Source organism: Gigantopelta aegis, chromosome 10 (genome assembly GCF_016097555.1).
Source record: "Gigantopelta aegis isolate Gae_Host chromosome 10, Gae_host_genome, whole genome shotgun sequence".
NCBI classification, from domain to species: domain Eukaryota; kingdom Metazoa; phylum Mollusca; class Gastropoda; order Neomphalida; family Peltospiridae; genus Gigantopelta; species Gigantopelta aegis.
In genome coordinates, this window is record NC_054708.1 from 36,366,338 (window position 1) to 36,379,675 (window position 13,338).

The 13,338-nt window shown below is 38.5% G+C and overlaps 1 protein-coding gene across 1 annotated transcript in view; it reads right to left on the reverse strand.

Annotated features, from left to right (window-relative positions):
* LOC121383604 (A disintegrin and metalloproteinase with thrombospondin motifs 16-like) overlaps positions 1–13,338 on the reverse strand; it is a 35,048-nt gene that overhangs the window by 6,730 nt on the left and 14,980 nt on the right. Inside the window, exons 8-15 of the mRNA XM_041513694.1 lie at positions 13,045–13,193; positions 12,027–12,110; positions 10,965–11,089; positions 8,897–9,040; positions 8,399–8,533; positions 4,594–4,759; positions 1,120–1,221; positions 565–716 (exon numbers count right to left, since the gene is read on the reverse strand). Of these exons, the coding sequence (XP_041369628.1) occupies positions 565–716; positions 1,120–1,221; positions 4,594–4,759; positions 8,399–8,533; positions 8,897–9,040; positions 10,965–11,089; positions 12,027–12,110; positions 13,045–13,193 (1,057 nt within the window). The remainder of the gene's footprint in view (positions 1–564; positions 717–1,119; positions 1,222–4,593; positions 4,760–8,398; positions 8,534–8,896; positions 9,041–10,964; positions 11,090–12,026; positions 12,111–13,044; positions 13,194–13,338) is intronic.

Genomic DNA, 13,338 nt, shown 5'->3' on the forward strand with positions numbered 1-13,338 from the left:
TGCTGATATTACAGGTAGACTCATTACATGCATATTAACCTCTTTTCTGGACAGACAGCTCTGATAGCCAATATACATATAGGTGTGTCCAGTATACTGTGTTTGAACTAATTACTTTTTCCAAATAGTAGCAGTAGTAAGACCATCTATCAGTGACCTCCGTGATGGTGTAATGCAAGGTAGGCAATAAGTCCAGGGCAACATGTAACGGGGAAAAGCAGTGAGTGACACAAGGAATCACAGTGAGTGATGTTGACTGTGGGAGTAGTGACACAAAGAACCACAGCGAGTGATTTTGACTGAGGGAGTAGTGACACAAGGAATCACAGCGAGTGATGTTGACTGAGGGAGTAGTGACAAGAAATCACAGCGAGTGATGTTGACTGAGGGAGTGGTGACATGGAATCACAGTGAGTGATGTTGACCGAGGGAGAAGTAACATAAGAAATCACAGCGAGTGATGTTGACTGAGGGAGTAGTGACATAAGGAATCAGGTGAGAGGAAGTCTCAAGACGGACACGGAGTAATAGTGACTATAAATGGTGCTTTGGCCTGTTTCTTACTTTGGACTGTTGCACTTTCTTGTCTTGGTTCGCACACCACCACCACAAGACCTGGAACAGAGAGACCACTCGGCATCCCAGTTTGACCAACCTCCATCCTGGGCAGCAGGGCCATTTGGACCAATGTCCACACACTGGCCATGGATACACCACTGAAATGAAAACAAGTATGAAATACAAACATACATCAGACATTCCCTGTCCATTGCTTGAGAGAGCCATCATGGGCTTCACCTACGTGCACATCCTACTCTACCTTCTGCTTTTAGAAAGTTATCAGTTATTGATAAATTATATTGTGCTGTTTGCTGTTTTATCTTAAATTCAACTAACACACATTCACAACATAGTATAAAACTGGAAGGCAGCACTTTATACAGTAATTGCAACAAAAGCCTATAAATAAACTTTGAAAAACATACAAATAAAAATACCTGACATTTATCTATGAAAATTTTTTTTGCAGTGCTATCTTACTTGAGAAACAAAGAAGCCATCAATAATGACTGATTCCCATAAAATATAGCATGTCACATACTACAGTAACTATAGTACCTTTCGATGACCACATTCTGTGCCATCCATACGAGGCGCCTGACTTCCGGTACACTGGCCAGGTAGGTTAGGATCAAAGCAGATCAACTTGGCACACTCATCCTGTCAATAATTAACATACATTATTTGCAAACAACATTACAAATTAACTAAATAAAATGTAGTTTGCAATATGATCTAAAATAACAGTTCAAAACCTAATAATACTGATCTTGATTACTATGATAACACTTTAGAATGCCATGTAAACCATGTCTGGTAGATAGCTTTAATCAATGTTGTTTTACACAGATGTACCATACATGTACATGGTCTGTCTACCTTTTGAACATTATTCAATTAAATGTACCCATTACTATGTGACCATCACTGTTTACTATTTCAGGACACTTAATTAGCGACTTCATTATATTTGTTTACAACATAACATGAACAAACTACATGTAAGGCCAGGCATGTTGCATTTCACTTGGAACCACTTATTTTACATTTAAATAGAAACAGTAGTGAAATCTGTTATCCACATTTGAAATGTTTTCAATATAATTCTGAGTAAAATATTTGTTTAGTCTTGTTTCAGCTCTCCCCAAAATAAAAAAGATTCACTTCTTCTCATCCAGTTTAAAATTGAATGATTCTTATAATATGTGAAAGGTGAAGTGGAGTGGTTGCTAGCCCCTTATTGCAGGCACTTGTAGGACAAGATACATGGAGCCCAGTGGTAAAACACGCCTGATGCACGGTCAGTCTATGATCGATTCCCATTGAGCTATTTCTTGTTCCAACCAGTGCACCATAACTGGTATATTAAAGGCCATGGTATGTGCTATTGTGTCTGGGATGGTGCACATAAAAATCCCTTGCTACAAATGAAAAATAGGACTATATATGTCAAAATTACAAATGTTTGACATCCAACAGTCAATAATTAATAAATGAATGTGCTCTAGTGGTGTCGTTAAACAAACAAACTTTAACTTTTAACTATTCATATTCAAATTTGAGTGAATCCATTTTACAGGGATAATTTGAGTGAATCCATTTTACAGGGATAATTTGCAGTTCCTATTATGTATATATCGGGTGATTCATGAAAAACACTCTTTGGAAACTGAATAGCAGAAAAGGTTTGCCACATAAAACATTGAAAATATGCAGAAAACAAGTTTATTAAGTTGTTTGTTGGTGGTTAAATTTGTAATTTGATATAAAGCCTACTGCTGCATGATACAAAATTTGCTGTTAAAATATGCTATACTATTAGAAAGCTACTGAACATCTACTGTTTGTACTAAAAATGATGGTTGACTGGCCCACCATCTTCATCTGTCACAGACCATAGTTTGTTTGATGGTTGACTGGCCCACCATCTTCAACTGTCACAGACCGTAGTTTGTTTGATGGTTGACTGGTCCACCATCTTCATCTGTCACAGACCGTAGTTAGTTTGATGGTGGACTGGCCCACCATCTTCATCTGTCACAGACCGTAGTTTGTTTGATGGTTGACTGGCCCACCATCTTCATCTGTCTCAGACCGTAGTTTGTTTGATGGTTGACTGGCCCACCATCTTCATCTGTCTCAGACCGTAGTTTGTTTGATGGTTGACTGGCCCACCATCTTCATCTGTCACAGACCGTAGTTTGTTTGATGGTTGACTGGCCCACCATCTTCATCTGTCTCAGACCGTAGTTTGTTTGATGGTTGACTGGCCCACCATCTTCATCTGTCTCAGACCGTAGTTTGTTTGATGGTTGACTGGTCCACCATCTTCATCTGTCTCAGACTGTAGTTTGTTTGATGGTTGACTGGCCCACCATCTTCATCTGTCACAGACCGTAGTTTGTTTGATGGTTGACTGGCCCACCATCTTCATCTGTCTCAGACCGTAGTTTGTTTGATGGTTGACTGGCCCACCATCTTCATCTGTCACAGACCGTAGTTTGTTTGATGGTTGACTGGCCCACCATCTTCATCTGTCACAGACCGTAGTTAGTTTGATGGTTGACTGGCCCACCATCTTCATCTGTCTCAGACCGTAGTTTGTTTGATGGTTGACTGGCCCACCATCTTCATCTGTCTCAGACCGTAGTTTGTTTGATGGTTGACTGGCCCACCATATTCATCTGTCACAGACCGTAGTTTGTTTGATTGACTGGCCCACCATCTTCATCTGTCACAGACCGTAGTTTGTTTGATGGTTGACTGGCCCACCATCTTCATCTGTCTCAGACCGTAGTTTGTTTGATGGTTGACTGGCCCACCATCTTCATCTGTCACAGACCGTAGTTTGTTTGATGGTTGACTGGCCCACCATCTTCATCTGTCTCAGACCGTAGTTTGTTTGATGGTTGACTGGCCCACCATCTTCATCTGTCACAGACTGTAGTTTGTTTGATGGTTGACTGGCCCACCATCTTCATCTGTCTCAGACCGTAGTTTGTTTGATGGTTGACTGGCCCACCATCTTCATCTGTCACAGACCGTAGTTTGTTTGATGGTTGACTGGCCCACCATCTTCATCTGTCTCAGACCGTAGTTAGTTTGATGGTTGACTGGCCCACCATCTTCATCTGTCTCAGACCGTAGTTTGTTTGATGGTTGACTGGCCCACCATCTTCATCTGTCTCAGACCGTAGTTTGTTTGATGGTTGACTGGCCCACCATCTTCATCTGTCTCAGACCGTAGTTTGTTTGATGGTTGACTGGCCCACCATCTTCATCGGTCTCAGACCGTAGTTTGTTTGATGGTTGACTGGCCCACCATCTTCATCGGTCTCAGACCGTAGTTTGTTTGATGGTTGACTGGCCCACCATCTTCATCTGTCTCAGACCGTAGTTTGTTTGATGGTTGACTGGCCCACCATCTTCATATGTCACAGACCGTAGTTTGTTTGATGGTTGACTGGCCCACCATCTTCATCTGTCTCAGACCGTAGTTTGTTTCAAGGATGATATGCATTTCCTTACTTTCTTTACAACTCTGTTTTATTTTCAACATTTTCATATATCTGTACCCATGTAGCAACCCTATGGGACTCTCTCTCTCTCCAGGAAAGTTTACAGGTGGTCATTTGAACAAGCTTATGGTTGAAGAACTTAAAAAGGAAATCTTGAAATGTTGGGGAAAAAGACTTGAAGAAGGAAGTGCATTTTATCCTAGAAGAAAGTTTATGAGTTGAGATAGAAGAAGTCATTTTAGAACATAGTGATTTATTAATGGTAGACGCTGTTTTTTTTACACTACATTTTAAAATGTGCACCATTTTTAACACAAAAGTTTGTATCAAAATGAATAGTAGACTATCAACAGTAAAAATAATGAACTGATTTTGTAAAACATTTTCAATGTTCTGTGTTACATACATTTTCCACTATTCATCTTTAAAACGTGGGACATTTTTGAGTGGGGTTTTTTATGAATTATCTAATATAAATAACTGTGACAGTTAACAAGACAGGCTGGCCACCTACCCCACCAAATCTGTCTACAAGTGATGTTCCTGTACACAGAGAGGAGCCTTTCTTGATAAAGAGCTCACACTGGTCGGTCCCGTCATAGAGTACTCCGGGCAGGTCCCGGGGCAGGTCATAGCCACCATTCTGAGGCGCATCGGTCAAACACGAGCCTTTTCCAGAACTAAAACGGAACATGTAATATTTATAAAAACAGTTCACTGGTTATACAGACTTTTATGTAATCACTTTCAATACCACTACATGTACATATATTTTAAATATAGATATTTTATTATACCTAACCATTGCATTAATCTATGTATGTAGTTTAACCAATGTGTACCTGAGGAAGCTGTTGAGATGCTTAGTACAGTGTGTAGTTTAACCAATGTGTCACCTGAGGAAGCTGTTGAGATGTTTAGTACAGTGTGTAGTTTAACCAATGTGTACCTGAGGAAGCTGTTGAGATGTTTAGTACAGTGTGTATTTTAATTAATGTGTTACTTGAGGAAGCTGTTGACATGTTTAGTACAGTGTGTAGTTTAACCAATGTGCCACCTGAGGAAGCTGTTGAGATGTTTAGTACAGTGTATAGTTTAACCAATGTGTCACCTGAGGAAGCTGTTGAGATGTTAGTACAGTGTGTAGTTTAACCAATGTGTCACCTGAGGAAGCTGTTGAGATGTTTAGTGCAGTGTGTATTTTAATCAATGTGTTACTTGAGGAAGCTGTTGACATGTTTAGTACAGTGTGTAGTTTAACCAATGTGTTACTTGAGGAAGCTGTTGAGATGTTTAGCGCAGTGTGTATTTTAATCAATGTGTTACTTGAGGAAGCTGTTGACATGTTTAGTACAGTGTGTAGTTTAACCAATGTGCCACCTGAGGAAGCTGTTGAGATGTTTAGCGCAGTGTGTATTTTAATCAATGTGTTACTTGAGGAAGCTGTTGACATGTTTAGTACAGTGTGTAGTTTAACCAATGTGCCACCTGAGGAAGCTGTTGAGATGTTTAGTACAGTGTGTATTTTAATCAATGTGTTACTTGAGGAAGCTGTTGAGATGTTTAGCGCAGTGTGTATTTTAATCAATGTGTTACTTGAGGAAGCTGTTGAGATGTTTAGTACAGTGTGTAGTTTAACCAATGTGTACCTGAGGAAGCTGTTGAGATGTTTAGTACAGTGTGTATTTTAATTAATGTGTTACTTGAGGAAGCTGTTGACATGTTTAGTACAGTGTGTAGTTTAACCAATGTGCCACCTGAGGAAGCTGTTGAGATGTTTAGTACAGTGTATAGTTTAACCAATGTGTCACCTGAGGAAGCTGTTGAGATGTTAGTACAGTGTGTAGTTTAACCAATGTGTCACCTGAGGAAGCTGTTGAGATGTTTAGTGCAGTGTGTATTTTAATCAATGTGTTACTTGAGGAAGCTGTTGACATGTTTAGTACAGTGTGTAGTTTAACCAATGTGTTACTTGAGGAAGCTGTTGAGATGTTTAGCGCAGTGTGTATTTAATCAATGTGTTACTTGAGGAAGCTGTTGACATGTTTAGTACAGTGTGTAGTTTAACCAATGTGCCACCTGAGGAAGCTGTTGAGATGTTTAGCGCAGTGTGTATTTTAATCAATGTGTTACTTGAGGAAGCTGTTGACATGTTTAGTACAGTGTGTAGTTTAACCAATGTGCCACCTGAGGAAGCTGTTGAGATGTTTAGTACAGTGTGTAGTTTAACCAATGTGTTACTTGAGGAAGCTGTTGAGATGTTTAGCGCAGTGTGTATTTTAATCAATGTGTTACTTGAGGAAGCTGTTGACATGTTTAGTACAGTGTGTAGTTTAACCAATGTGCCACCTGAGGAAGCTGTTGACATGTTTAGTACAGTGTGTAGTTTAACCAATGTGTTACTTGAGGAAGCTGTTGAGATGTTTAGCGCAGTGTGTATTTTAATCAATGTGTTACTTGAGGAAGCTGTTGACATGTTTAGTACAGTGTGTAGTTTAACCAATGTGCCACCTGAGGAAGCTGTTGAGATGTTTAGCGCAGTGTGTATTTTAATCAATGTGTTACTTGAGGAAGCTGTTGACATGTTTAGTACAGTGTGTAGTTTAACCAATGTGCCACCTGAGGAAGCTGTTGAGATGTTTAGCGCAGTGTGTATTTTAATCAATGTGTTACTTGAGGAAGCTGTTGACATGTTTAGTACAGTGTGTAGTTTAACCAATGTGCCACCTGAGGAAGCTGTTGAGATGTTTAGTACAGTGTATAGTTTAACCAATGTGTCACCTGAGGAAGCTGTTGAGATGTTAGTGCAGTGTGTATTTTAATCAATGTGTTACTTGAGGAAGCTGTTGACATGTTTAGTACAGTGTGTAGTTTAACCAATGTGCCACCTGAGGAAGCTGTTGAGATGTTTAGTGCAGTGTGTATTTTAATCAATGTGTTACTTGAGGAAGCTGTTGACATGTTTAGTACAGTGTGTAGTTTAACCAATGTGCCACCTGAGGAAGCTGTTGAGATGTTTAGTACAGTGTATAGTTTAACCAATGTGTCACCTGAGGAAGCTGTTGAGATGTTAGTACAGTGTGTAGTTTAACCAATGTGTCACATGAGGAAGCTGTTGAGATGTTTAGTACAGTGTGTATTTTAATCAATGTGTTACTTGAGGAAGCTGTTGAGATGTTTAGCGCAGTGTGTATTTTAATCAATGTGTTACTTGAGGAAGCTGTTGAGATGTTTAGCGCAGTGTGTATTTTAATCAATGTGTTACTTGAGGAAGCTGTTGAGATGTTTAGTACAGTGTGTAGTTTAACCAATGTGCCACCTGAGGAAGCTGTTGAGATGTTTAGTACAGTGTGTAGTTTAACCAATGTGTTACTTGAGGAAGCTGTTGAGATGTTTAGTACAGTGTGTAGTTTAACCAATGTGTTACCTGAGGAAGCTGATAAAATGTTTAGTACAGTGTGTAGTTTAACCAATGTGTACCTGAGGAAGCTGTTGAGATGTTTAGTACAGTGTGTAGTTTAACCAATGTGTAACTAAAAAACCCTTTACACAGAGCTGCGACTTTTGTGCCAGCTTTGAGCGACCAAAAAATGGCCAGGACGCTCAGTGGTCACCTAAATCCAGAAAATCCTGTTTCTATGTAACTGCTCCAGCGATCCTTGTGCCTCCCTTGAACCACCAAAAATGCAATTATCGGGCATTGTCATAGCGATCTACGAGCGACCTGTGCATCCACTGAGCCACCTGCCTGCTTCCCCTGTGCAACCTATGGCGACCCAATGTTTGGGCAACCATTGAGCCTCCTCTGTGCCATCATCGGCGACCAACGGCAACTACGCCGATCCGTAAATTGCAGCAGAACGCATCTATTACCTGGCGACCATTATAATGCCTCCATTCTGCAACCACAGCAATGCTTGTGCCTCCCTTCTGCCTCATTTGAGCCACCTTTGAGCAACCAACCTCCTCGGCGACCTTTGTGCGACATGTTCAAAAATTTACGGCGACCATGGTGTCCATGGCAATGTCTGAACCTCCTGTGTACCACCTTTGACCGACCTAGGCAACTATTCTTCCTCCTTTGAGCCTCCAATGGCGACCTGGCACATTTTATGGTCGCACAAGGGAGGCACAAAGGTCGCCATCCTGTGTAAAAGGGCCTTAAGGAAGCTGTTGAGATGTTTAGTACAGTGTGTAGTTTAACCAATATGTTACTTGAGAAAGCTGTTCAGATGTTTAGTACAGTGTGTAGTTTAACCAATGTGTACCTGAGGAAGCTGTTGAAATATTTAGTAGTGTGTAGTTTAACCAATGTGTACCTGAGAAAGCTGTTGAGGGCGTCCACGCTGCATGATGACCATAGGAACGCTGTCGAGCCACCAGCACCGCTAGCAGACATGATGTTCTGTCGGTCATCACAGAAGTTATTTTCACCATCATGGTTCATCCCAAGACTGAATACAACATATTGTTACGTAATTCAGCTGATTCACATCTAAACACTGTGCTATCAAACATAGCAGCTATCAGTGTTTTATACAGAAAATAATATCACACTGAATTGCTTTTATCAATATTGGCAAATTAATTATGCATGATCAAAGAAACAGACTTGATATTACATATTGCATTTTACATACCATACATTAAGAATAATTTAAACAAATGCATATAGGACTATAGGTTAAACTAAACTGGCAAAATCTTGACATTTTATATATTTACATAAATGTATACCCATACTATATCAGAAATACCAGTAATCTTGTATTATATTATGGAAATAAAATTCAAATGGAGATGCAAGCTTAATTTACCTGTGACCAGTTTCATGTGCAAATGTCAAGCCAATGTCAAGGCCATTGTCCTCTAAGATGGAACATCGAATATCTCTTGTACACATTCCACTTAGCGATGCTAGGCCAGTGGTTGACTGAACTCCGAGATGGATTAGGTCAGTCCTGAAAACCAAATGTAACAATTATTTGATGTGAACTCTTGTTTATGATGATCCACACACACTTCAATTATTTTAAGTTACCCTGTAACTAGTTATACTAAGTTTGATTAGAAAACCCCCACAGATCTGCAAAAGCTGCCAGTGACAACTACAAAGAAAGCTCTGGTATACAAAGAGAGTTCTGGCTTAATTGTGCATCCCTTCGCAAATGTTCCAATTACCTTTAAGTTAGTGTATCACAAATCTATGCTTACTGAAAATAGACAGACCAGCATGTGCCCTATTTGACCTGCAAGCCACCCCCACCCCCCTACCCCACCCACCCACCCCCCCAAAAAAGACCAACCAAAACACATGCATGAGTTTGTGCAATTTTGCTAAACATTTCCCAATTGTGAGCTTATAATGCCAAATATTTTTTTAAATTTATATATACTTCAGAAAGGTGAGCATTGACAAGAAATAACAGGTTTTATAGAGATAGTATCTGGAATCAAAGTGTAAAAATCAAAATGGAATTCTGACAAAGAATGAATGCATGAATGAACGAACGAAAAATACATCGGCTATTGGGTGTCAAACTATGATAGATGCATAAATGAACTGAATTCTGACCAATGCCCTTGCTTATAAAACTTGAAAGTGTTGACTTGAAGCTTTAATACCAGCTTACTCATATTAATAACATGTTAAAGTCTGGAAACATTGCTACAACCTTGAGTCAACACTTTAATAACATGTCTTGTTAATACAAACAACATGTTGAAGTCTGGAAACATTGCTACAACCGTGAGTCAACACTTTAATAACATGTCTTGTTAATACAAACAACATGTTGAAGTCTGGAAACATTGCTACAACCGTGAGTCAACACTTTAATAACATGTCTTGTTAATACAAACAACATGTTGAAGTCTGGAAACATTGCTACAACCATGAGTCAACACTTTAATAACATGTCTTGTTAATACAAAAACAAACAACATTGCAACAACCGTGAGTCAACACTTTAATAACATGTCTTGTTAATACAAACAACATGTTGAAGTCTGGACGCATTGCTACAGCCTGGAGTCTAGATTAATTAATAACATAGTTTGTTCATACAAATAATATGTTAAAGACTAGACATATTGCTAAAGCCTGGAGTCATATTTAGTACCGACATGGTCATTGGTTTGTAAGCATCAAATCGTCTAATAGTATTGTTCATTAGACCAATGCAGAATATTTCTCACTGAGAAAATATGAAAAATATTTTTCCCGTTGTGAGTGCCCGCTGTGGTAATAAACTTTAATAACATAGTTTGTTCATACAAATAACATGTTTTTAAGTCTGGACACATTGCCAAAGCCTGGAGTCTACAATTTAAGAATTTTATAGGAATGGGTCCTGGCCTTATGTTAAGTGTATATCAGAAAGATTCAACTTCAACCCAGGGAATTTGACTCAGGGACCTTCAAGATGCCCCTGCGTGTGCTGTAACCTCACCGTGGTGCAGGGGTGTAACATTCTCTTTGAGAATGGCCAATACAGCACAAAATTGAAGTTTTGAATAAGATTCAGTATCCGTAAAATTCTGTGATATTTGTGTTTTTGCACAGTTCTTTACACTGTTTTTGTTTAAGTCTTGAATTTTTATATTGATGTTGATCATTACTTTATTTATTTGCATTACCATAGTTTGACACCCAATAGCCGATGTATTTTTCGTGCTGGGGTGTCGTTAAACATTCATTCATTCATTCATTCATTCCTTCAAGATGAAAATTATAACTGACAAAATCAAAATTTTGATTAGAAGTCTCTAAAAGTTGTGTTACGATTCATGATATTACACTGAACAAAATGTTGTCTGCATGTAAGAACACTTTACACACAAGTTATATGTAATGTATAGAGAGAGAGGTTAAAGCTATCTGACCTTGTCATGAGGGTAGCAGCATCTACATGCTGTGGATCATTGTCATTCTCAGGATTAAACTTCTCCTGCCAGTTACAGAAACTGTTGAGAGAGCTGTCAGCATCTGATGTGATTACCAACCCAGGCTGAAATCACAAAACTAAACATCAGTTATCACTCAAATACAAAACTACACGTCAGTTATCTCTCAAATACAAAACTAAACATCAGTTATCACTCAAATACAAAAACACAAACAGTTATCACTCGAATACAAAAACACAATCAGTTATCACTCAAATACAAAAACACATATCAGTTATCACTCAAATACAAAACTACACATCAGTTATTACTCAACTACAAAATTGCACATCAGTTAATCACTCAACTACACATTAGTTATCACTCAAATACAAAACTACACATTAGTTTTCACTCAAATACAAAACTACGTCAGTTATTACTTCACTACAAAACTACACAAGTTATCATTCAAATACAAAACTACACAATCCAATACAAAACTACACATCATTATCACTCAAATACAAAACTTCATATCAGTTATAATTCAAATGCAATTTAGCACATTGGGTGGGGGCATATTACTGTCTGTTATAAGCATCGTGAGTAGCTTCGTAGGAGCATTGACACTCTGGCCACTAACATGTACATATTTCATAGCAGATGGTATAATGGCTGTGAAAGATGATCCACTGAAATTTACAGCGGAATGGTTCAAATAAAAATGTAGTGCAACAGTCTGTGACAATACATTGAAAAAAAACCTTTGCTTGAGCATGGGTGCCTGGAATTATCACTATCACAATTGTAAATAAATTATTCTCGACCACATTCAACCAACTTTTTAGCAGAGATATAAAAGTTATTCATTAACAACAGCAATCAGAAGATGCCATTAATGGGTTGTGGAAAGGCAGTTATATATAAATGTGCCTTTCAACTGCATATATGTTATTAATGTGAAATGCAATGTTCAGCTGATCCACTATGAAAGTAATTTTGAACCACGAATCATGGTCAAAGCATCAATGAGGAATTGGGCCTACATGTTCTTACCTGATCATCCTGGAGGATTTTAATTCTCACAACTGTCAGATAGATTTCTTGTTGCAGACTTGGATCAAGGTATCTGCCAGCTGCCTACATAGGAGAGAATGCCAATCATATTTCAAATCTTTTCTGATTAACCATAGAATTAATTTTTTCATGTACAATACAATAATTACCAATACAACACATAGCAATTATTTAATTATGGTTAAACAAATAATATTAATGTCCAGGCTTGTCAAAATAATCAGATTATTTTAAAATCAACTTAGTTAACTTTGTCTGTTTAAATGAAGTTACTATGTATATATTATAATCATTAAGTAAGATTGTCGTCACAGATATTTTGGAGAAAGCCTCTGCCATAAGTTAGAAAGGGTCACTGTCATAAGTTAGAAAGGGTCACTGTCATAAGTTAGAGAGGGCCTCTGTCATAAGTTTGAGACGGCCACTGACATAAGTTTGAGACAGCCACTGACATAAGTTAGAGAGGGCCTCATTAGAGAGGGCCTCATAAGTTAACAAACTTGTACCCAATCCTTCTGTTCTTTGTACAGTAAATGTTTTCCAACAATCACTTTTTCTCCACTACAATAGTACAGCTATAGATATATGCTTGATGTTGTCCAGCTTAATCAAGATTAAAACATTACAAAAGTAGTCCATACTGAATTTCAAACAGTATTTGCAACATTTTGGCACCAAGAGATATTAATTATAGTCTTTGTGATTCTATAGTTGTCTAATGAATCACACTTTAAACTAAACATTGATAGTCAGGGCCACACCTTACCTAAAAGAAAGTAAACATCAGGGCACTTTTAAACTAAAAAGGTGACTGATGTTTTCACATTTTTCTGAGGGTTGCATCTGCCCCATTTGTCCATTCTCCTAGATACAGTCCTACTTTGAACTTCACTTTTTATGAACGAACATATTCCATTTTAATCAGTGTAACAACTGCTTTGCAGCTTGCTCACTCTATATTTTAATAGTTTTAAATACAGTTGCTATGGTTACTCACAACGTTGGCAGCTGTCAACATGTAATGCTGCAGGTGATTCCCATGGTAGCTGAACATTGTCTTGTCTGCTGCGAGGAGAAACTCCATGTACTTCCTCCCAGCCTGTCTGCGTCTCCTCCTCAACACCTTCAACATGCTGTCAGCAGCAGCTGTCAAATAGAAACAATGACATGGTTCACTACATAGAAACAGTGACATGGTTCACTACATAGAAACAGTGACATGGTTCACTACATAGAAACAGTGACATGGTTCACTACATTCAAACAGTGACATGGTTCACTACATAGAAAC